Here is a 22,007-nt window from a genome sequence, read left to right as displayed (position 1 = left end):
CACCTCTCTGGGTATCCAGCGCTTCACCACCCTGCTAGTGAGAAAGTTTTTTCTAACATCCAACCTAAACCTTCCTTGCTGCAACTTGAACCCCTTGCTCCTTGCTCTGTCGTCTGCCACCACTGAGAACAGTCCAGCTCCATCCTCTTTGCAACCAGCCTGCAGGGAGTTAACGTCACAATACTTCAATTTCAGAGTAAAGAACAAGATCCCATCCTTATTCCTAGCCGATGCCTTTATAAAAAATTGTAGCAAGTTTTCAGCAGTCCAGAGGCTGCAGGTGCTGCCATGGTACCAGCTGCCAAAAATAGCATTTTATCCCCCCCACAAACAATACTATTGAAGCATTTGAGCGTGAAGCAGCATGAGTTGATATCTACCAAAGGGAAAAAAAACCCCAACAATTGATTCAACTTTCTCATGCGACACCTGGTTTCTTGGGAAAGGTCCGCCATTTCTCATGCACAGCTAAGACCTGATGCCAAGGGCTGAATCAGAGCTCAAGCAACTGGCTTCACTAATGACTTGGGCTAGGCAGGCAGAACTAGCCACGACGTGCAATGCTGTTGGTGACTCCTGTGATTTGTACACTCCTTGTACCTTATACTCTGTTATGTTTCAGATGCAGCAGTTGCCTTTCAGAGCCAAACCCACAGCCCGGGAGCAAAAGAACAAACAAAACCCTGGCTTGTTCAGCTGCCTTACTCCAGAGCCAGGGAACCGTCAGACACACAGGGTGTTTGCACTGGTGCAGCGGAGACAGAGGGAAATGGGAAGTTTCCCCAACTCCCCCATTCCATCCTCCGAGGATTGGCTACTACAGGGCCTTGAATGACAATTCACTTCTGTGCCCCATATCCCAAACTACCATGGTCCTGGCTTGTGTGCTAGTCACTCAACCCTCTTGGCATTCAAGTCACTCGTGACTTTCTTCCAGCTCACCATGTCAGTACTAAGCTACCCGAGCAGTTGGTTGAAGGAATGTCATGGGCAACAGCTTCATGCTGAGAGTTGAGAGCAAGATATTCAGCTCAGACACCAGAGGTAAGACAAGTTACTACCTCAGCGTCTCCAACCTGCAGGAACTGCCACCTCTGCAGCATCCTGAGGGCCACAACTGCTACAAAGCTCCGGGTGCTCTGTGTTGATGGACGTGTGCTAAGTGGGACCTAGAGCTTCAGCTCTGGAGTAAGCGGCATGATGGAAGGTGGTTTGTACTGGACTCCAAACAGGCTCTGGGAGGTGGGCGGGAGAAGGAACCACCCTGCCGCATTAGAGCAAAGGGATCAAATTTTATTACAGCACCACAGCACTCTGGGGATGGCTGACTCTGGTAAGGATAATGCATGTTTCAAGACAGAGACTACAGGGCTTGGATAGCAAGGCCATGTTTTAGGGCATCTCTACAAGCCTGAATCACTGGTGTGGGTCCAGAGAAAAGTTGGCCCCATTCCTCTGCATTTCCCCTTCTGCCCTGCCATCCATCCAAAGCCCTCAGCAGACTTTAACTGTCCATCCCCGGTCTTGCACAAGACTCCTGTGAGACTTTTACTCCACTTTTGCCTGGGCAGGAAATGGTGATGGGAAGTGATGGACTTGTCAAGGGTTACAGAAAAGTCCGTGGCAGAGCCCAGAAGAGGATGCAGGGTCAGGCGGTTTCTGGTGTCATAAACCACAAAGGCTGCCAGCTTCCAGTTCCTGAGCCTGGGTTTTACAGGCTTAAGGCAAGTGAAGTCAACCTGACCTCTCTGAGCGTCAAACCCACGCACAGCTTCAGCCAGAGAGCAGTAAGAGACTTGGACAGCTTCACATGAGAAAAATAGAACTTCTATATTTGAACAAATATTCAGAGTCTTTCAGGTACAAAATAAACCCCTGGCTTGTTCGGCAGCCTTGACCTGGAGCCGGGGAACCATCAAACACACAAACTGTGTTTAAAGCCACCAAGGGAGCCACGAGCTCCAAGCAGCGATAGACCTTTATGTAAACAGGGTCAACTCACACATAAACAAACCCAAATCAAACAAAGCAGCATTCAACATTTCCTTCAGACTTCTCCAACAGCCTGCTGGCTCCCATCTTGCTCTGTGCCACGGCTGGGTTAGGAGAATGCTGGAACCAAATCAGGCTGTCGAGGAATCATCTCCCTTTTCCCAGGCTTGGATCTGTGGTTCCCGATGAGAGCTGCAGTAAAAGGGAGACTCCATGAGGGGACAGGAACCAGTGTAGCCACTTGCCTGTCTTCCCCAGGTGCGAGTGGTCAGTTTGTGTCTGTGGGTAGTGCAAGAAACAGCTGCTACTGCCACGCAGGAAAGCAGATTTCATTCAGAGCTCCTATAACAAGGGCACATGGGATACCTGTTAACCAAAGGGTTTTCAGCAGCACACTCGAGGGCATCCAAAGATGTTAAAAAGCAGATCCAGCATGAACGACTTCACAAGCCTAGAAGTTTGCCCTCGCTGATACCTTTCAGCCCGAGGTCACAGCATGCTTGCTAGTTGAAACACAGCATATACTCATGCCAGAGTGTTAGAGTACCAGCCAGGAGACAGGATGGGGCTGGCTTCTGGGCAGATAGCTTTTAACAGATTAGTACTCACTCCTGGTCCCTCTAGCACTGTGCTTTTACCGACCTAGTGTAGGAAACTTTCCATCCTGCATGAGGCGAGCTTGAAAATTGCCCCTGCCCTGGCCACCAACAATTCCAGAGCAGGAAGCATCTCGCATAGGACTCTTTTGCCCCGTTGCTGCTCAGCTGGACCTCCAAAGCAGTGCAAACAAAACCCTGCTAAGAGCCTCAGCGAGACTTGCAGTCTGGCAGGGACAGCTACGCAAGACAGCAGGGCAATACCACTGCTTCACTTCAGCTCTGCAGAAGGAACCCAGTTCCCAAAATACCTCTTGCTCCTTCCTCTCTGCTCCCCACATCTTCCCCTCACCCAAACCAAAACCCCCTATTTTATTTTTTTTTTGGCTTGCCAATTTTGCACAGCGCTCTTATCACACAGCAGAATTACTAGTTGCTCCCGCTGCTGCCTGGAAACAGCAAACATGCCTTTGGTAAGAGCCTGTGTGAGGCTGGCTCAGCAAAGAACCTCCGGGCTGTACAAGGCAAGCCCAGGGGTTCTGAGCATGCAGTCCAACGGGAGCAGAACCCAAGGCCATCTACAAACACTTGTCCTGGACCCAGTGTCGTGACTTTGTGCCACAAAGGAGTTTCTTTCCAGTTCTCCTTTTTTAGGCAAAAATCCCCCCCACATTGGTAGGGTTAGGTTACTAACACGTTTCCGTCACCAACTCCTCTCACATCCTCCTTTTTCTGAGGCGGGTGGTCCTCCCGGTTCGCCGAAGGCCGTCCTTTGCGTCCGTCTTGGCCTCTGGCACTGACAGTGCAGCCGTCTCTCCGGCTCCATTGTCCTGTAGTACAACCAGAGACCATGTGTTACTGCCTGCAGCCAGCACGTGGGCCTGCAGGAAGCAACCCAAGGTGCTTGCTATGCTTCAGAACAAGGCAGTTAGAACCCCACGCTGGCCTTGGGGGATGTGCACCATATCCATATTCTCTGCAAGGCACAGGACGCTCATGCATGCCGACCCTGGTAACTTGTGCTTTCCCAGGGAAGGAACAGCCACATGCCCTCACCAGGTGACCTTTCGACTCAGACCTGCTGTAGCATCTTGCCCCCAGAATGAGCCCAAGAGAAGACACCCTGAGGATGCTGCGAACTCTGTACACAGATTAGGCCTGGTGGGAGGGCGCAGTTAGAAAAGGGTGACTTGTATCCTACCAGAGGAGTTCTCACAAAGGGACTGAAACCCCCTGAGGACTGTAACCAAGAAACACACAATTGCAACACCCCTTTGATGGGGGAAACCAGATTATGCAAGGCAGCTTTCTTGAAGGCAAAAATGAGGAAAAGGAGTACGCCTCTGCCATCACATCCACTTTCAAGGCCGCAGCTGACATGAAACTCAGGAGTTTAGTGCAGGATCAGGCAACTTGGGCCACAGAAGCCAGATGTTGGGAGTCCCAGCTGATGGCCAAAGCCCCCACCACTTTGGCCTAGGCCAAATTCAGTCCAGCTGGAACAGACGGTGGAGGGTACCTAGATCACCAGGAATCAGCCACTCTCAAGAGCATCAGTTGTCTCCTGTGGCTGAAACCAATCTCTTAGGTCCCTGAACCCTCAATTCCAGCTTCCCCCCGACCTCTTCAAAACAGAACAGCTCTGGGTCTCCAACTCAGACACTACCATGATCAAGCAAAAGTCTTGCATGCTACACTGAGCTCAATACCAGGCTCAAGGGCAAGCTGCAGTGACTGGGCTCCAGGTGCTGCTGGGGAAGGGGCTCTTGGGGTTGAAAGCACAGTGATGCTTCATCAGAGGGGTCCCCCTCTCCCAGGTGCTACCTTCTGCACCCAACACAGGGAGTGGAGCAATGCGAGGGGAAGCTGCCTGGCTGCATTAGGTACTGTGAACAGCTTTTCCCTCCCCGCTGCTCACCACGCTGACCCCAAAGGGCCAAGTCCTGTCCTGTTGTCAATGGGTGCTTTGCTATGGGCTCCCCTGGGAGCAGGATTGTGTTTGGTGCAACACTATCTCTACTGGGTTTTTAGCTCCCTCCAGCTTTACCTGAGTAGGCAGGTTGGCATCCTTGCCCCCGAGTGCCGGGCCCTCAGTACCATTGGACGGCCCCTCAGTCGGCTCCTGGCAGCTCTCTTCTGCGGCTGGCTCCTGGCAGCTCTCCTCCGCGGCTGGCTCCTCCTCACTCAGCGACAAATCCCCATCACCCTCCTGGCTCGGCCTCCTCTTGGACAGGGTTGTGGTAACCTTTGGCGGGGGGAGGGTAGCCAGGACAGCAGGAAGGGTGAAGGCTGCCAGGAACCTGGCTTTCAGCATCAGATAAGCCGGGTTTCCGCCAAGCTTTTGCCTCACCAGCTCCCGGATGGGGTGCAGGTCGGCTTGGGTGTCCCCATCCTGGCTCTTCTCTGCTGACACGAGGGCCAAGGCATTCTGCTCCAGTGTCTTCTTCTGCAGCAGCAGCCGGGAGAGGGTTTTGAGGTTGCAAATGAAAGGTGGCAAGTAAGGCAGTCTATTCTTCCCAGTGGGCACCGAGACACCTGGGGTCTCCTTCAGCCACTCCTTCACCAAGGCCTCACCCTCAAGAGTGATGAGGCTGTAGTCTAAGGGGCTCTTTTCACCCCTGGGGGGAGAAGGCTGGGGGAGAATATCACTAGGCTCCAAGGCCATGGACACGTCCTTTGTGGCCAGGGCAGTGATGCCATTGGCGCTGCTCCCTGTGGGGACGTTGCTGGAGGGAAGCTGATCTGTCTGCACCACTGGCACATTTGACCCACCCTCTGAGGTGTTGATTACAATGCAGCTACTGCTCTCAGCCTGGCCGGCAAGACTCGGAGGGCAAAGTGAATGGGCATGCCGCTGGGTGCCTGCTGGGGGGTCATGGAGGGGCACCGGCGTGGGGGCAGTATGCAGAGCAGAGGAGTCAGCAGAGGGCGCAGCCAGCACCGCACCCTGCTCTGTGGCTGAGTCTGCAGACCTCACAAGACCAGCGACAGTGGCTGGAAGCACCAAGCTTTGCTGAGGCTCCGAGGCAGGGTGAGCAGAGGGGCTTATACCCATGGCAGTGACCGGGGATGCGCCTTCTGCAACTGGCAGGCTTGGCACTTCCGTGGCTGTGCTGCCAGCAGGTGGTGTGCTGCTGGGCCTGGAGGATGCTCGGGACACTGTCAAGTCCAAGGGGGCTACTTCAGTGCTTTCTGCTGATGAGGCCTGGCTTTCAAGAGCAACAGACAGCATCTTCTGGTTCTGCAAACCCACGAGTGTCTGCACTCTAGCAGGAATCAAGCCCTGGGGTGTCATCACCCAGGTGATGGGGACCAGGCTGCTGGGGACCAGGTGGGTGCTGCTTTGGGGAGTCACAAGAGCAGGCACCAAGCTGACTGGACTCTGCTGGACACTTCCAGGTGCTGGGGCACTAGTGGTGGGCACCGAGTGAGGGACGTTTTGCACACCTGCTGCCACCCCTGCAGGGCTCAGTGCGACAGGAGGGGACTGCAGCACCGCAATCTGGTGGGGCATGAAGGCCTGGCTTTGCAGCACCAATGGCAAGGAGCTGCCCCCCAACACCTGAGCCTTACTACAGTCCCGAGGCAGGCTGGGCCCCTCTGCCTTTGCAGCCTTGTCCTGGGAGGCCTCCTCCTCAGAAGCGCCTCCTGGGGTGTCCTCATTCCGCTTCCTCTTCGACTGGTTTTTCACTTGCTGGGAGGAACCAGAGCTTGGGGCGGACTGTGGGGCAGGCGGTGCAGAAACCAGAAGGGACAGGAACGTTGGCCCCAGGGTTGGTGCTGGCTGTGGTGGGGTGCTCACATCCCCGAGGGGCATGGCTGTGGCAGGCTTGCTTCCTCCCGGTGCTGGAGGAATGACTGACTGAAGGATGGCAGAAGACGGGACCAGCACCTGAGGTGCAAGGATCGTGGTTCTCTGCAGAGCCTTCTTGGCCCGAGACTCCCGCAGCCGCTTGTCCTGCAGCAGCTCAGAGACCGATTTAGGCTTTGGCTTCAGTGGTGGTAGCTGCCTCTGTGCCCTCAGGTTCTGCTTCTGGACAGGACCTCCCAGAACGGTGGCGACAGGAGCTGTGCTTGCCACCGCTGGAGGCGCAGACTTCTTTTTGGGCATAGACCCTGTGCCAGGTGCGGCCTCTGCAGCTACTGGCTTCCTGGGAGGTTTATTCGGCACTTCCTGACCTGGGAGGCACTGAGCGACCTATAGAAGAGCACCAGGAGATTGCAGCCAAGTCAAAGGCAGCTTTTTGATTCATGTTCTAGTCATTCTGGTGGAGGTGAAAGGGGGAATGGGTCAGGCACAGGGAACAACTCATGATCCTCATTACTACTACAAAGGAAATTCCCTTGGGATTTAGAAGTGAATAATGCCCCCTAACCTCATCTTACAGATGGGGAAATCAAAGAGGAAACGGCTGAGCTACAGACCAAAGGGTTTTGGACAGAGCTGAGAGGTTTGAGGTACTGGGCCACAGTCACTGCTCTTATCCTTTCCTGTGTCAATCAGGATCTGATGGAGCCAGACAAATTACTTCCCTTATCCCAGGCAGCCACTGAGTTCCACCCCCTACTCCTGCGGGACCCAGGCACCTGCACAGTACCTGTGGCGGTTTCTGCGCATTGGTCACCACTGCCCGGAAAAGCTCCGTCTGCCTCAGCCTCCTCTCACGTATCACCTTCATGCAGCCGTTAGTGTTGACCTGGAAGAACTGCAAGGCAGGGAAGGCTCGCATTAGAGCTCTGGTGGGATGCATGCAGGCATTTCCTACACCACCCCTCCACCTCCTGCCAGCCGAGAACCTGCATCCACTCAGTCGAGGTCCCTGCAGATCCACTGCATGGTATGAGGCCTACCTGAATGAACAGTGTGAAAACAGGGGTGCTGGAGAGAGTGACCGACTGCAGCCGTTTTTGAATGACGTCAGCTGGAAGAGAGCACAACATAAAAGTACCAATTAACTGGACGTTCACACACTGTCTGCTGAGACACCCAAGGTGGCTGTACAGCTGAGAACGATTAACATTGATTAAATAAGGATGCACACTCTTCCTGCCTTTTGTACAAACCTCTCCCTACCCCAAGCCACCATGACACTACAGTACAGTCTGACTGGGACAAGTGTGGTCCAGCTGTTCATGGAAGGAAGTCAGTCAGGATATGCCTAGCTTCTATTGCCAGTTCTTATCCTTCTTTGCAGACAGGATGAGGCAACTCACCATACCTGCCTGGGCCTCCATTTACGCTTCACAAGCACAAGCAATTGATACAACACTTTTGTATTCTGAAGTTGCTTTGGCATTGTGAGGTGAAAAGGCCCTAGAACCAGGTTTGGCGGGAAGAACCTAGAGGCCTGTCCAAGAAGCCTGGCTCCAAGCTCACACCAGGGTGGAACAAATACCTGATGGGTCATCTGTACCTTTCGTCTGAACAGACGGCCGCTTCTCAACACTGAAGTCATAAGGCAGGATGACGTTGCCCACCCACGGAGTTACCGCCATCAGCAACCTCCGGTCGTAGACCTGCCTTTGCAGCAGCTCTTTCTGCCGGCGCTGGTTCTTCTGTGTGTTGTCCTTCAATGCCTCCAGCATTTCATTGACGGGCAGGTCCAGGCTCCAGGTGCCAGACTCCATACTTGGAATGCCGCCGGGGCGTCTCTTTGGCAGTTGGCTCTACACAACATAAAAGGAGCTAGGGTTAGAGACACGCATGCCCCAGGGCAAGCCAGGTCACCAGCTGCTCCAGGTCAGTACTCAATGGAACAGCACATATTTCAGTCAGCTGAGCGTCTGTTTCAGGCTTTTAGTTCATTTCACACAGGGGCTAAACCCATACCACATGTTAAATGAAAAAGGCGCCCATTTCTAGATGGCAGTCAGACTACAGGCACCTTTTCTTTCATAGATTCATAGATTCATAGATTAAGGGTTGGAAGGGACCTAGTAGATCTTCTAGCCCGACCCCCTGCCAGGGCGGGAGAACAACAAAAAACCCCAAAAAGAGAAACGGGACTCAAACGAGTCCAGCCAGGTTCTGTTTGTTTGGTTGTCTTACACAGGCATTTATAATGCGAGGCCATCCATAACAACACGATTGTAGAGGCAGAGGGATGCCGACAAAGTTTCTATCCTTCCATTTCATCTTTCCAGGTAGCCTCAAGACTAGTCAGAACCACGCTGCCCTGGGCTCCAGCCAAGCTAGCCGCAGAGCTCTCAACAACCTCAAGGCACATCAGTCAACCGCATGGAAGTTTCTGAAGAGGAGCCTGGAACGCCTACACCAGAAGACACTTACCCGCTGTCTCAAAAGATAAGTATTGTTTCGTATCACCCTCCTCACATCTTCCAGGGAAAGCATTATCACTTCCCTCCCGCTTTCAGAAGCCTGAAGGAGAAGATGGATAAAAGCAATTAGCTAAACAGAGACAAGTTCCAATCTAAGAGCCTTGTGATGAACCACTCCGCCCTGGCAGCTAGATACCCCGTGGCAGAGACAGGGCCTTTCAGTATTTTTGTATTTTACACAATGAATTTGAGTAGCCAGCTCAACTTTTCCTTATTGTCAGCTAGGTTTCCAGCTCACATCCTTTCAAGAGTGCTGTAGGGTACCATGCAGTGTTAGCCCTGTTAGGTGCACAAGTATGATTCACAATATAAACTCAGCACTTTCAAACAGGAATCCATCCTATTAAAAACCTTCTGAGCTGCTGTGGTCTCTCTTTTTTTTTTGGCAACAGAAGAAATTGCTCTGTTATTCTTCCACAGCCAAAGAAAACAAGGGAAAAACTAAAAGCTGGCATTTTCTGAGGGGTGTCTAGAGTCTAAAAAAGCTTGAGAATCACTGTTCAAACAGCACACGAAGTGACGAGCAGAATGTAATTATGCCAGAGGAAGTGCTAATAATATACAGCACTCCCAAATCCCAGCAAGCAGTTTCCCCATCTATAATGGGAAACGTTTTCAAAAGCACCCAAGTGACTTAGACTCCCAAGTCCCAAGAAGGCATCTGAGTTTGTGATGGAGAAGTCGGATAATCGAGCTTTCTACCACAAAGTGAAGCACAGCAGGGATTCCTACACCCCAGGCTAGTGCCATAATCACCAAACAGCTCTCAGCATGAATCTCTAGACATCTCTGCTCCTAAGAAAATGCCTGAAGGCTTCTGCTTTCCTCCCAGGGTAGAACAGAAACAAGTTTCAGAAGCACAAAAAACTGTTCTCCAGGGCACCCTTGTGAACCCATGTAGTCAGAGAAAGAGGTGCTTTGGGAGGCATGAAATCAATATCAGGATCTTACCTCCAAGGTCCCTAGGAGACCAGTGCCTCCCAGCGGTGCAATGTGCCAATAACCATTTCAAGAGAAGGCACTTACCAGCTGCTTGCTACAGGCTGTCACCCAGGGTCTGGTCTGATGGACCCTGAACTGCTCAGTCTAGTTGAAAGGACCTTAGTCTCGTCCTTGCTAGTACAATTACCTTGTTCACCACCTCTGTTGGGTCCTTGACACTGATGTCAGTAGAATATGGGCATGCCATGCCCTTCAGAACAGTACTGAACTCCGCTGAACTCCCTGAGGGTCGCTCTTCACCTTGGCCATCAGAAGCCTCTGGCTGCTCCTTGCCACGGGATGCCTTAGAAGCCTTCTTGGAAGACCCCTTTCCATCATTATTCTTGGAAGAGCCAGCAGACGCAGCTGGACGCTTTGCTGCATTGGTCCTCACTGGCACCCACAAGTCGAGAGCGGGCACTGTGAACTGTGGCTTCTCTGTGTCTTCGTCCGAGCTGTCCATCAGCTCCAGCTCCGACTCGCTGCTGCTGCTTGTCTCGCTTTCGGATGAGCTGGAGCTCTGCCTCCGCGTGTACCCATGCTTCAGGTGGCTTTTCTTCTTGTGCTGCCCCCTGGGCTTTGGATTCAGAAAAAGCAAGTGAGCCCTCAAGTAGTCTTGCCATTCCCCACCCCTGCTAGCAGGATACTGATGTTAAAAACCTACAGGAAAACGACTTGTAACAAGATGTGCCCATTCCCCGTCTCCCAGTGCTTACAGAAGCCCACCCATTTCCTGGGCTACTGCTGGGGTCTGAGTCCCTCGTCACTCTTGATTTTCTTACTCATGGATAGTTGATCACTGAGGGCAATAGGTGAATGGAGCCACAAGACAGAGTGTGCAACAGTGCACAACTAGGACCTGAAATGTCCCGGATAAAATCCTGGCCTCACTGAAGTCAAAGGGAACTTTTTGCCACATGTGACAATGGAGTCAGGCTTTCACCTTCAGTGAAGCTTTACCTCTGCACAGGATGAGTATGGGGCTGGGCTGGTACCAGAAAAGTGGGAGCATGCCCTGGAACACAAAGGGTTACAATACCTGCGTCCCAATCATGATCTTCCACTTGCTCAGGCACTGGGTGGATGTCCTGTGCGGCAATTCAGATGCAATTTTAGTCCAGCATCCTAAGGACATAAACAGGGAGGCCCTATTGATGCACCACATACCAAGTGCCTGACAAAGAGACCCGTCTGGTACAGAAAGGCTTAGCTGAAGTGGCTTTCACTGCTGGGAATGCCCAGAAGTCAGGAACCTGTGGTTCCCTTCAGAACAGAGAATCTGCCTTCGAGGCCTGCTGCTGGCACTGCCAGACTGTGGCACCTCAGGCCAGTGCAACCTCTGCCCTCGGGCCAAGGAAGGGCTAAACTTTAAGCTGGAAAGCCAAGGCGATTTAAACACATACTCCTGTCCTTTCCCAGAAGTAGGACCTCTGCTCCTTGCTCTGCTCCAGTCACCTGCAAGCAGGGCTTACACAAGGAACATGACTGGACACCACCCCATGCCATGGCCTCACTTTTGGGAAAAAGAGGCCTTTTGGCAAAGGGCTGGGCAGAGAAAATGGTCCATCTGCATGGGGAATCTGAAAGGGACCACACAGATAGTTGCAAAGTGCCCCAAATATGCCAAATGCAGGGACAAAGCGACATGCAAGGAGAACCACAACACAGCTGAAGTTGTAGGAGCCATTGCTTAGAACCATGTGGCAGCATTCAGAAGCCATCTCGTCTCCAACGTGAGGAGGCTTTGTTAAAAAGGAGTGCTGTACACATGCTAGATACCCTGTGTAAAGGCCCTGAGCTGATCAGTCTGGAGTACGGAGCTTTTGCTTGCCATATGCTCACAACTGGGATCTAGAACTGGGGAGTAATGACCCAGTGATAACGCCCCGCCCCCAATAACACAGGCTCCCCTCAGGCAAGAAGATGATTAGTAGAAGATAAAAGTCTATAGCTGGATGCCTCAGGCTACTGTTCTGCTGAAACAATTTACCATTAAACAACGTACCATGCAGTACAAATCACTTTTATGAGTTTTTTTTCCTCCACCCTAATCATATTCAATCTTAGCCAAGAGTCCCTTTAACCAGGACTACCAGTTGCACTGCCTATATATACACCTATAGTTTCCCTAGAGCAGAATGCATTTCACACAGAACATATCAAACACAGAAACATTTAATTCACATTTCTTAGCGTGCCTCCAAGCTCTCCATGACCAGCTACAGAACTAGAACCAAAAGCTGCTCAAAGTCATTGAAAGCCTTTACAGATGAATCCACAAGAGGAAAACAAAAAGCAAAACAAACCAAACTTACCCACGCCGTACTTCTGTATTAGTTCAATTAGCTTCTCTTCTTCCTGGCAACTCCACCTGCCTTTCTTTAAGTCAGCATGCAGTGCATATAAATACCTACAAAATAAAAAAATTCAATACAAAAAAAAAAAGTGTAGTCCTCACTGTACTTTTCTGTTTATCATTGGCACAATATGCATCTACAGTGAAACAAGAAGAATGTTTTCAGTGGACAGCCCCTTTCCCCACCAAGTCCCATACCAATAGGCTTGGCACTGCAGCTCTGCTGCTCCTCTCTCAGTCAAAAATCCCAGAAGGCACAACTGAATGGGACAATTCAAAAACTGACACCCCCTCCTCCCCCCATATTGTTACTGATTTTGGCAACCTCTCTCAAAGGTATACAGATATTACTGTAATTTTCTCACATACAAGATGCACCTTTTTGTCCAAAAGCCAGCTGTTGGAAATTGGAGTGTGCATTATATGCAAAAAATACAGTAAGAGCAGTTTCTGCTGCTTACAGGGCAAAAGCAACAGTAAGACTATGTGATCCAGAGGGAGAAGAATAGGGAGCAGGCTGGGCCCCCTGGCGGCTGTTACTCAGTTGCTTACTACAAGGAAAAATCTTTTTCTCTTTAGGCTGCCTTTCAAAAACAAGGTGTGTATCTTATTCCAAGGCAAGCTGCATGCAAAAAAATATAGCATTTAAAACAACACAAGTGAAAACATTTAGGAGGTCATGTAGTAAAGTCCACGACAACCCTTTGGATTAGTTTAGAATATCACAATTTATAGGAACCCGGGTGCCTGTACACTAGAAAAGATAGGGTACATTTGGTTATGAAAGTGAACTTGATGGCAAAGCTGTTCCTGTTCCACACTGACCTGTCTCTGCACTGGGCATCGTTCCTTCCAGGCACCAGCTCCCGAATTTTATACCAGCCGCGTTCTCCATACTTCTTGACTGCTGCCAGCAACAGCTGTACGAGTCACAGGTTTGGGTGCATTAGTAGCAGGTTTGAGTGTTACTAGCTTTATTGACCGCAGGTAACAGGTCTTCAATGCCTGGACCCTTTTGAGAATTACCTGGCTAAATCATTTTCATTTGGTCTCCTTTGGGTCTTTGAGAGGGCAAAGAAACCTTTCCCCTTCCCTAGACACACCATCATGAAACAGCCCATTTGTTGAATAAGTAAAGATTCATCCCAGTTCACCAAATCCCATCAATTCAGGGGCTTAGGAGTTGCTCACAAGAACCAAGACAGGCGACGTATGCCCCTAAAGCAGCTCTCTGAATACCAAAGATGCCAACCAACAATCGGTCTCCAAACGAGCGCACTGCTCCCAGGCCCAGGGAACAGGGTGCCACAGCAAACTGAAGCATCCAAAGCAGAACAGCAGGTCTGCAGGCCACATCTCTCCCTGACAGGGTAGAATGTGTGCCAGCTTTGTCCTGGCCAGGCTTCAGGACCCAGTGCAGCAGAAACAGCTTGATGACTTGGTTCAGCTCAGATGGGCTTGCAGTTACATTTTTAAATGAAAATATGTGCCCTTCAGTATAGGCAGCATCCCCCCTACCCCCAAACTCTTCTGGCCAGCCACTTCCCATTCCTGCTTCCCATTCTGATGCTGCAATTCCAGCCTTTATGCATATGCCACTCAGTGGTATGACCACCGAGTAAGTTAAATCTACCCACTGTCACACCATGAAGTTCCTTTAGAACTAGACGGGGAAAAAGGAATCGCTTACAGCATCCTCCTCTGGCGTCCACGTTCCTCTTCTCAGGCTGGGGTCCACACACTTGGTCCAGCGGTAAATCAGTTGTGCAGAGTCTCTCCCTTCCATGTAATAAGCAACTGGAAACAGAAGTGACATTTCACATGTGAAGTGGTTCCAGCAGCCTCCTTGAAACATGCTCTAGGTACGATGGGAACACATGGCTTCTCCACATGCCCGGGTACATGGCAAGAATGCTGCCTTCTCCCCCCTCCCCAGACCAGGGAACAGGACCTGGGCACTGCTTGGAGGTTTACTGCCCAAATGTCACACCTAATCTGGGAAGGACTGATAGGTTTATGGCACCGGGTGTTCTGGATGCCTTTCAGACAGCCCATAGAGCCCAGAGGAACAGGGTTTAATTTCTGCCTCTGCCCATAACTTGGCAGGTGGCTTTGGGCAAACCGCTTCCATCCGTGTAAGTCAGTTGCCCCATCTGTCAATGGAAGTAAAGCTACTGCCCTCCACTATAAAGCAATTTGCAATATAAAGGAGAAAACAGAATCACAGTACAAGAGTAAGTACATTCCTAACTCCCCTGGGCAGGGACCAGGACCCTTTTTCTATCTAAAGAGCCCCCAGCACTTCAGGAACTTTACTGCCAAAGTGGGAGGTAGGGGGCAGTATTAGCCTGGAGAGCAGGGCTCCCATGGAGGTCACTTACTTTTCCTGTAAGGGATGTGCCTTCCCACCCTCATTTCTTGGACAAGTTGCTTGAGCATCTGGTCCTCTTCCTTGGTCCACTCATTCCTCTTGAAGTCTTTGTTGTAGGCCTGGTACTTCTGCAGGCACTGGAATGCACTTCGGTTGGTCTTAATGAAAGAACATTGACTCAGATCGGTATGGACACTTCCACAGAGGGCTGCAGTGCCACAGCTCTGGTGCAAACCTACAGGGGTCTGAATTCAACTCCTAGTATTATTTTTATTGTGCCTGCCAAAAGGTTCCCAGGAAGGTATCTGGACACTGCTGCGCTCCATGCTGGGCACATCTAAATCTGCACCTAGGAACTTACAACTGATGTCTAGGAGGAGGGGTGTCTAGGAGGCGAGGTAGCCACAGCAAATGGATGGCAATAGCAGAGAGATGACTGCTGTTCCAGCTAAAGGCAAGCAGCAACAGGTCTAGCACCTCCAGCAGCAGGTGCAATAGGGGAAGCTAGAGGATCCTGGCCTCAGCAATGCTGGATGGTGCAGCAGCAATATTCTTTCATGTGAAGTCATCAGCAAACCAGTGCTTTATTTGCTGGAGAAAGGCAGAGGACTAGAATAGTCCTGCAAATGCAATGTTTCTTTAGGGCTTGCTCAATCCGCTTTTTATGCATGACATTTAATGATAAAAACCCACAAAAGCAGCAATGCCCTCCCCTCCTTGCATGAGATCATGTGTTAGCACTGGGCTCCCTAGCGTGACAATTAACCCAAGGCTGCACCTCAGTACTGGTTTCTGAGGGCTGAATCACTTACCCCCAGCTCCTGGGCGATGGCTTGCCAGTCCTGACTATTGTGTTTAGCAGTTATTTTCTTCAACTTTTCTATCTCCTCCTCACTCCACTCCTCCTTATTGATGCTTGGATGCTCCCAGTTCTGCCAAAATTTCCTCAGCTCTCCTGGGTTGCGCGTGCCATCAAACTACAAGTTAAAAAAGTTGGACTGTGAAACTGCCCCAGACAGAGAAGGCAGCACAAAGCGTGCTCCCCGAGGAGCTCTCCAAATACGTTCACATTGCTCACTTCTGAGCAAGGATTTGGGGATATTCCACTAGCAGAAAACTTGAACCACTTCTATGACTGCTGAGCTGAGTGCACAAATCTGGCCAATGTCATGGCCCATGGTGGGCCCCTGGATGGATGGACTCATGCTGAACCCAGAATAGGTTACAGTCAAGGACCATTCAAGAGCTGCAGTGCGTTTGTAGCATCTGATGCCACACACACAGCACCAGGGTCCCACTGGGGTAGTGCTGGTGTATCAGGGGTGGCTCTCAAAGCAAGGGGGCCAGGACTGGGACTTCCACAAAACTGCTGTGCCCACTTACATTGATTTTTGAAATCTTCTCCCAGTCATGCTCATCCAGTCGGTTTCCTAACAGCTCTCTGTGAGGAATTTGGCTGGAGCAGCGAGGGCCAGAGAGGGAAAAAAAAAAGTACTGTGTTAGCCTGGAGCCCAAGGAGAGGGAAGCACCTCACACAACAGCTTGTGGAACAAAATTATCAGCATAGCTCTCAGGCAATGTCTTCCTGGACATGTTGCCCTCTGTTGTTCTGCCAGAACCGAGGGGAACATTATGCCTGGGCCCATTTCTATACCCAAGGTGGGACAAAATGCCCTTGGGTTGAATGGTTCGATCCCAGAAACCCTCACATGCACAGACAGATGCTGTCTGTGCATCTCCAGAAACGAATTCGGCAAAGGGGCCGCTGGAGCTTGGCAGGCAAGAGCGGTGCTAAGCAGCTCATGTGGCTCAGAATGCCTCGTTCCAACACCCCAACTTGGTTCTGTGCTGGTACAGTATTTCTGCACCAAAACACACTGCAGGAGTTAGCACAGCACTGCCCAATCCCCTTCCACATTGCTGAGGGCACGTGTGGCTGGGGCTCTGCAAAGACTGACCAGGCTGAATCTTCTGCAAGCTGGAACAGGGCAAGATTTGCCCAGCTTTGGTCTCTAGGGCTGTGTGTAAGCTTTGCCCTCATGCCCTGGGGGAAACCCACTTGGGAGGGGCCTCCTCTTCCCCAGACTTCGAATACAAGTGGCTCCCCTCACTTAGTGGCATCGATTTCACGCTCTGCTTCTTTGATCTGCTTCTCCAGAATCTTCCTGTCCATGGCAGCCTTGGCTTTCTCCATCTTCTGATTCAAGTATTCAAGCCTGTGGGAGGACAGCACCATGGTTATGACAAATAACTGCATGGGAGCAAGCGTTTCAGGGGTACAGGATAGAAGCTGACCAGTGCCAAAGATGGGCTGTTTCCCTTCCCCTCCATCCCAAAAATCCAAGCTACACACTGCACTTGTTCCAGCCTCCAAGAAGCCTCTTGTCCATCCATTTCCCACCCCAGACACAGCTCTGCCTCCATGATGGAGACAGTCAGGGCTCCGAGGCAACAGCATAACAGCATTTTGGGTGGTATGGCTGTCTCTGGCAGGGTTCTGCAGTAAATCTGCATATCAGCTGGATGGCCAGGCAGCGTCACAGGGCTTTCAAGGTAAAAAGAGACCACCAGCTGGCAACACGGTGCAGCATTATCAGGTGGCCCATATTCCAACCCAGGTATGGGACGATGGTCCCACTATCAAGCTGCTGTCAGGCACTGGCTCCCTGCTCTGCTCTGGGACCTTTCAGGAAGGGCCAAACAATGGTCAACAGGGGAAATTCTGACAAGCGAGGCAGAAGCAAAATCAGCTCCAACTCCCTCTCTTCCCTCTGCCCAGCTGGCCCGAGTCTGGGGACACACTTGTCTCATCAACAGATGACATTTCTGTGTTTTACTCACTTCAGTAGCTTGGGCTGAAGCAGGCGTTGCAGGCGATCGCTTATGATGGAGCTGCTCAGCAATTCCTTCTCATGGCTCTTCCCTGGGGAGACAACACACACGTGGGCATAGAAGGATAACCCCAAGTGGCAAACACACTGCTTTCCAAAGCCACTTGACAGCACTCCAAGGGCTCTAACAAAGGGCTGGTTGTCTTGGACAGTTTTCTGAAGGCTGCTTAGAGGGCTGAGAGCCCCAAGATCAGGGTTATAGTCCTGCAGTATTTTCTTGTGGACCTAGTGCAGGGTACGACCAAGTGAGCACTGGAGCAAATAAGTTGAAAAGACCAAGTCAAAATTATGTGAGTACCAAGGCTAGACCCTTACAAGGCTAGTGTGTCCAGTCTTGGGCACAGCATGTCAAGAACCATGTGGGCTAACAGCAAGGAGTCTGGAGGAAAGCAACCAGAATGAGCAGAGGCATAGGAAAGCAAAACCGCTGAGGGAAGGCTGGAAAGACCATGTTTGTTTTGCCTAGAGAAGACAGAGGGAAGATCTGACAACAGCCCTCCAATACTTAAATAGTGACTGCAAAGAAAAAAAAAAAAAAAAGCTATCAACGGTTCTCTAAGCCCATTGGGGAAGGGACAGTAGTCTTCAACTACAGCAAGAAAGATTTAGGTTCAGCACCAGGGCAAATACTCTAGCAGTAAGGACTTGTGAGCACTAGAATAGATTCCGCAGCACCCAGGGTCATCACATTGTCTAGACTCTTCTCATCAAAGCTCCCAAACACCTGCCCGTAACAGTTTAGGTACAGCTAATCATGTCACAGGCATGGGAGTGGACAAGAGAAACTCTTGAGGTTCTCCCCAGCCCCATTCTCTGTGATTACATGACATGGAGCAGCACACAAAGGGGAGACTGCTTACATTTCTTTACTTGCAGATCATCAAAAGACTTAATGCCTTGTGCCATCTTTTCCCGGGTATCTTCGTTGGCAGGTGGACCCTAGTGAAGACCACAAGAGTTAAAGACGAGAGAGACAGGACCTTCTGGTGGAGAATTCACTCCACTGCTGAAGCGCTGACACCAAAACTTCTGTGCTTCTAAAAACAGCTTAATAATTTACCCCTGTGCAGCACCTTGCTCCCCTAGTGCCTTATGCATGTTAGGCAGACAAAATTATTTGGGTAAATCCAATATTTTTAATTAGACCACCTAAAACAGTTGGGAAATTCTTCTTTGCAAGCTTTTGGATACAAACACCCTTCCTCAGGCTGAGGAAGTCTGCAGTTGTTCTATTCCACTCCATCCAGGAAGAGCACAGAGGCCAGTATGCGAGTGCCAGTCAGTGAAAATGCAAATTGAGGCAGTCAACAGACGAAAAACCACTCTACTATTTCCCAGCTACAGCTCATCACCAAGCCTACATTCCCTTTCCCCTGCACCTGTTTCTCACCCACTGACTGGCTTCTATTTTGTTCTGTCCCATCCAGGAAGAACACAGAATAACTGCAGACTTCCTCAGCCTGAAGAAGGGCATTTGTACCCAAAAGGTTGTAAAGAATAATTTTTCCAACTGTTTTAGTTGGTCTACTAAAAGATATCAGATTTACCCAAAGAACCGTGACTGCCTATGTCCTGCAGCCTTTATACCCAACCATGTTAGGGCACTGACTAATTTCACAGAAGGTCCCTCTGGACTTCACTTCCCTATGGCTCTCTCAAGTAGATGATAAGCCCATCTTATTTGAGACACTGGTTGACTCTTAAAGACAGAAATGCACAATTCCCTGCACCCAGCCCACTACTCAGAGCACCTTGCAACGGCTGAGTATTGCAGCAAAGAGCATTCTGGGTAGAGGCATGCAGGTGACAAACTTCACCTAAATCCTTACTTCAGATGGGCACCTGGATGCTGTACTGGTGGGAAACAGTTTAGTTACTATATGAACAACTGTCTCTATAAACCCCAAGCCAGGTTAAGGTCCCACTGTGCTGTGCACCCTCCAGGGACAGAAGAACTGCTTTTGTCCCAGAAAACTCTAGGCTTACAGGACGGCCAACAGGCAAGTTACGAACAATTTACAGAGAAGCAGAACATCCAGCTGCAGCATACGTGGAACACTTGGTGCCTGCGCCTGCAGGCCTACCAGCTGGCTGGTGTTTTAAAGCAGAACGGTTATAGACACACACATTAAGGTGCAAACTTATGCCCTTTGCAAGCCATAATGACGAAAAGCTGCCCTGTTCTCACCTCTCAAATTCAGAGGTGAAACAAAGAGCTGACTCTCTCCCTCAAGCAAAAAAAAAAAAAATGTACTAATTAAAACCAGGATGCAATTACCTTGCTGCTCACTAACATCTGTTTCAAGAGAGCGTAAAAATTACAAGCTAAGGCTAAATAATACAGGAATAATGCCTGGGAACACAATTAGTCACACTTACAATTCCCGTCACTTTATCTTTAAAGTAAGGTTTCCTGAAGTGACCCAGAAACAGGTTTGATGGCAAGCTCCTGCCATCTGCTGCCCTCGTTGTTTTTTGCACACCAACCTCCAACATGATTTCTGCCTGTAAGACAACAATAGTTCAGACATGTACATCAGCGTCACAGTGAAATGATCCAACCCCCAACCTCAGTTGGTGGCCCAGGTGTCATCAACATCCCAAGAGAGCTAAATCACTGTGTGACATCAGGCTATATAAGAGGTGGTTTGCCAGTCTAACATCCTAGCGGACCACCTAGAAATTCAGAGGGTAGCTGAGCAACTGGTCAAATGGGCAGCCCCTCCCAGCAACAAGAGACTGACCAGAAACATGCGCTGTGTGGCAAACTCCCTGATGGCACAGAGCAAAGCTTCTAGACTCATTGAGGAAAACACAACTAAAATCCACAGGCCTTTACATCCCTCCTTGAGTCCTTCACAAAAGGCTCCAGATGCTAGTGCTGGACACAGGCAGTGCAACCTACTTTAAAGGGAAACAGTCGAGGCAGAACGGTATTCAAAAATTCCTCGCTGATAACAACAATGGTGATTTTCTGAATCTCCTTATTCCTCACGGTGATGCTCTTTATCATGTATTGCTTCATTCGACTCAGTAAAACTGATCAGTGCCATTTCATTTTTACTTCAAAGTTTGTGTTTCCCACACCCCAACGTGAAGCTGCTTTGAGGTCTGCAGCTCATCGGGGCAGTGCTTTTAAGAAGATAACCCCTTGAAACAACCCCTCAACTGGGACTCCACAGAAATGTCTTCTTGGCTCATTATGTTCCCATCCTAAACCTGGGCCTTGCTCCAGCCAGTTCTTCCACATGCAAACCCCCTGAGAACAGCGCCGAGGAAGGCTCAACTCAGCTGCACCAACCTGCTGTCCTTTGTTTTGTTCAATCAGATCGCTGACTTCGTTGATCTTCTCCTGAATGATATTCTGGTACACTAGGTTCATCTCTAAACATGTCTCTGGGTCGTTTGGGAGAGAGCTCTCAATGTCGTCGTCATCATCATCGCTACCGTCCTCTCCATTTCCCACTTCCTGGGCAAAAAAAGAGGTCACTTCCATGGGGAGAAAGGGAAGGACGCACTGTGAAAGTTAGGACTAGCGTTACTGGGGGCGGCTGGTCAACACCCGCACGCATATACAGTGCAGCAAGGCACCTAACTGCCCGTTTTGCCCCAGCAGCCCCCTCGATGCTCCCACAGCCTATGTCACTGGTCAGGTCTGTGACGCCCCTCTTGCTCTGCTGACAGCTGCTCTCCCAAAATCAACGTCGGTGTCACAAGCACTGACGCCAATCCAACGCCCATCTTTGCTCCATCTCAGCTCGCCAAGTGGTGCCCGCCAGTGCCAGAGCCGCCCCTCCTGCTGCCAGTAACACTCCCCCATCCCACCCACAGAAACCTCTCGCTTTGGCGACACTGCCCCGGGCAAGAGCAGTCAGAGGCGATCCCCGTGAACACGCGTGCAAAATGCAGGATGCAGAATGGGACGTTAGAGCCGTTTTGCAAATGCTCTTCGTCTGTGCCACGGGCAAAAACACCGACAAATCCTATGACCCGCAGAGGATCCCGCGCGAATCCGCATTAAGAGATTTGCTGGAGGAAACTCGGCGGGTGTCCCCAAGACCAGGGGACAAAGAGAGGCCACGCACCATCTCAAGCGACGTGTTGGAGTCGGAGTCCTCGAGGTCATCTGTCGGGGGGGAACACGGAAGAGGTTATTTAGCCGAACCCACCTCAGCTGCGTCCCGGGGCCCTAAAACCCCACGCGGCTCGCAACCGAGGCCAGGCCCCGAGGGTCCCTTCAGCTCCTGGGGTGGGGGGAAGCAGGCAGGCAGGCGGGGCGGGCAGGGGGGACGCACCCGTGTCGGAGTCGCTGCCGGGGTGCGCCAGGGCCAGGCTAAGGGCGGCGCCGGGATCCAGGCTGCGCTCCAGCTCCTCCAGCTCCGCGATCTCCCGCTGGATCTTCTCCCGCTGGGCCTGCAGGTCTGAGGGCAACATGGCTTCGGGCCGTGGGCCCCCTGAGCGCCACGGGCTCAGGTCAACGG

General features: G+C 51.0%; 1 protein-coding gene across 2 annotated transcripts; it reads right to left on the bottom strand.

Annotated features, from left to right (window-relative positions):
• Positions 1-1,809: 1,809 nt before the first annotated feature.
• SNAPC4 (small nuclear RNA activating complex polypeptide 4) lies at positions 1,810-21,992 on the bottom strand. Of its 2 annotated transcripts, none has more exons than XM_019510803.1 (22): positions 21,822-21,992; positions 21,612-21,652; positions 20,828-20,995; positions 19,906-20,031; positions 18,387-18,465; positions 17,477-17,558; positions 16,747-16,851; positions 16,019-16,091; positions 15,448-15,612; positions 14,646-14,793; positions 13,955-14,061; positions 13,090-13,184; positions 12,224-12,318; positions 10,948-11,033; positions 10,057-10,485; positions 8,878-8,967; positions 8,003-8,255; positions 7,440-7,510; positions 7,187-7,294; positions 4,636-6,786; positions 3,283-3,418; positions 1,810-2,334 (listed from the first exon to the last, which is right to left on the bottom strand). In XM_019510803.1, the coding sequence occupies exons 1-21, from the start codon at positions 21,958-21,960 to the stop codon at positions 3,305-3,307; spliced, it is 4,725 nt and encodes a 1,574-aa protein (XP_019366348.1). In that variant the 5' UTR covers positions 21,961-21,992; the 3' UTR covers positions 1,810-2,334; positions 3,283-3,304. The 2 variants fall into 2 exon arrangements, with proteins under 2 accessions (XP_019366348.1, XP_019366347.1); XM_019510802.1 differs by having other exon boundaries at positions 3,309-3,418.
• Between the last annotated feature and the right edge of the window lie 15 nt (positions 21,993-22,007).

This window comes from Gavialis gangeticus, unplaced genomic scaffold (assembly GCF_001723915.1).
Source record: "Gavialis gangeticus isolate Ggan-Ray unplaced genomic scaffold, GavGan_comp1, whole genome shotgun sequence".
In the NCBI taxonomy this organism is placed as follows: domain Eukaryota; kingdom Metazoa; phylum Chordata; order Crocodylia; family Gavialidae; genus Gavialis; species Gavialis gangeticus.
Note: the sequence above shows the minus strand (reverse complement) of the source record. Positions and strands in the feature narration are given on the sequence as shown.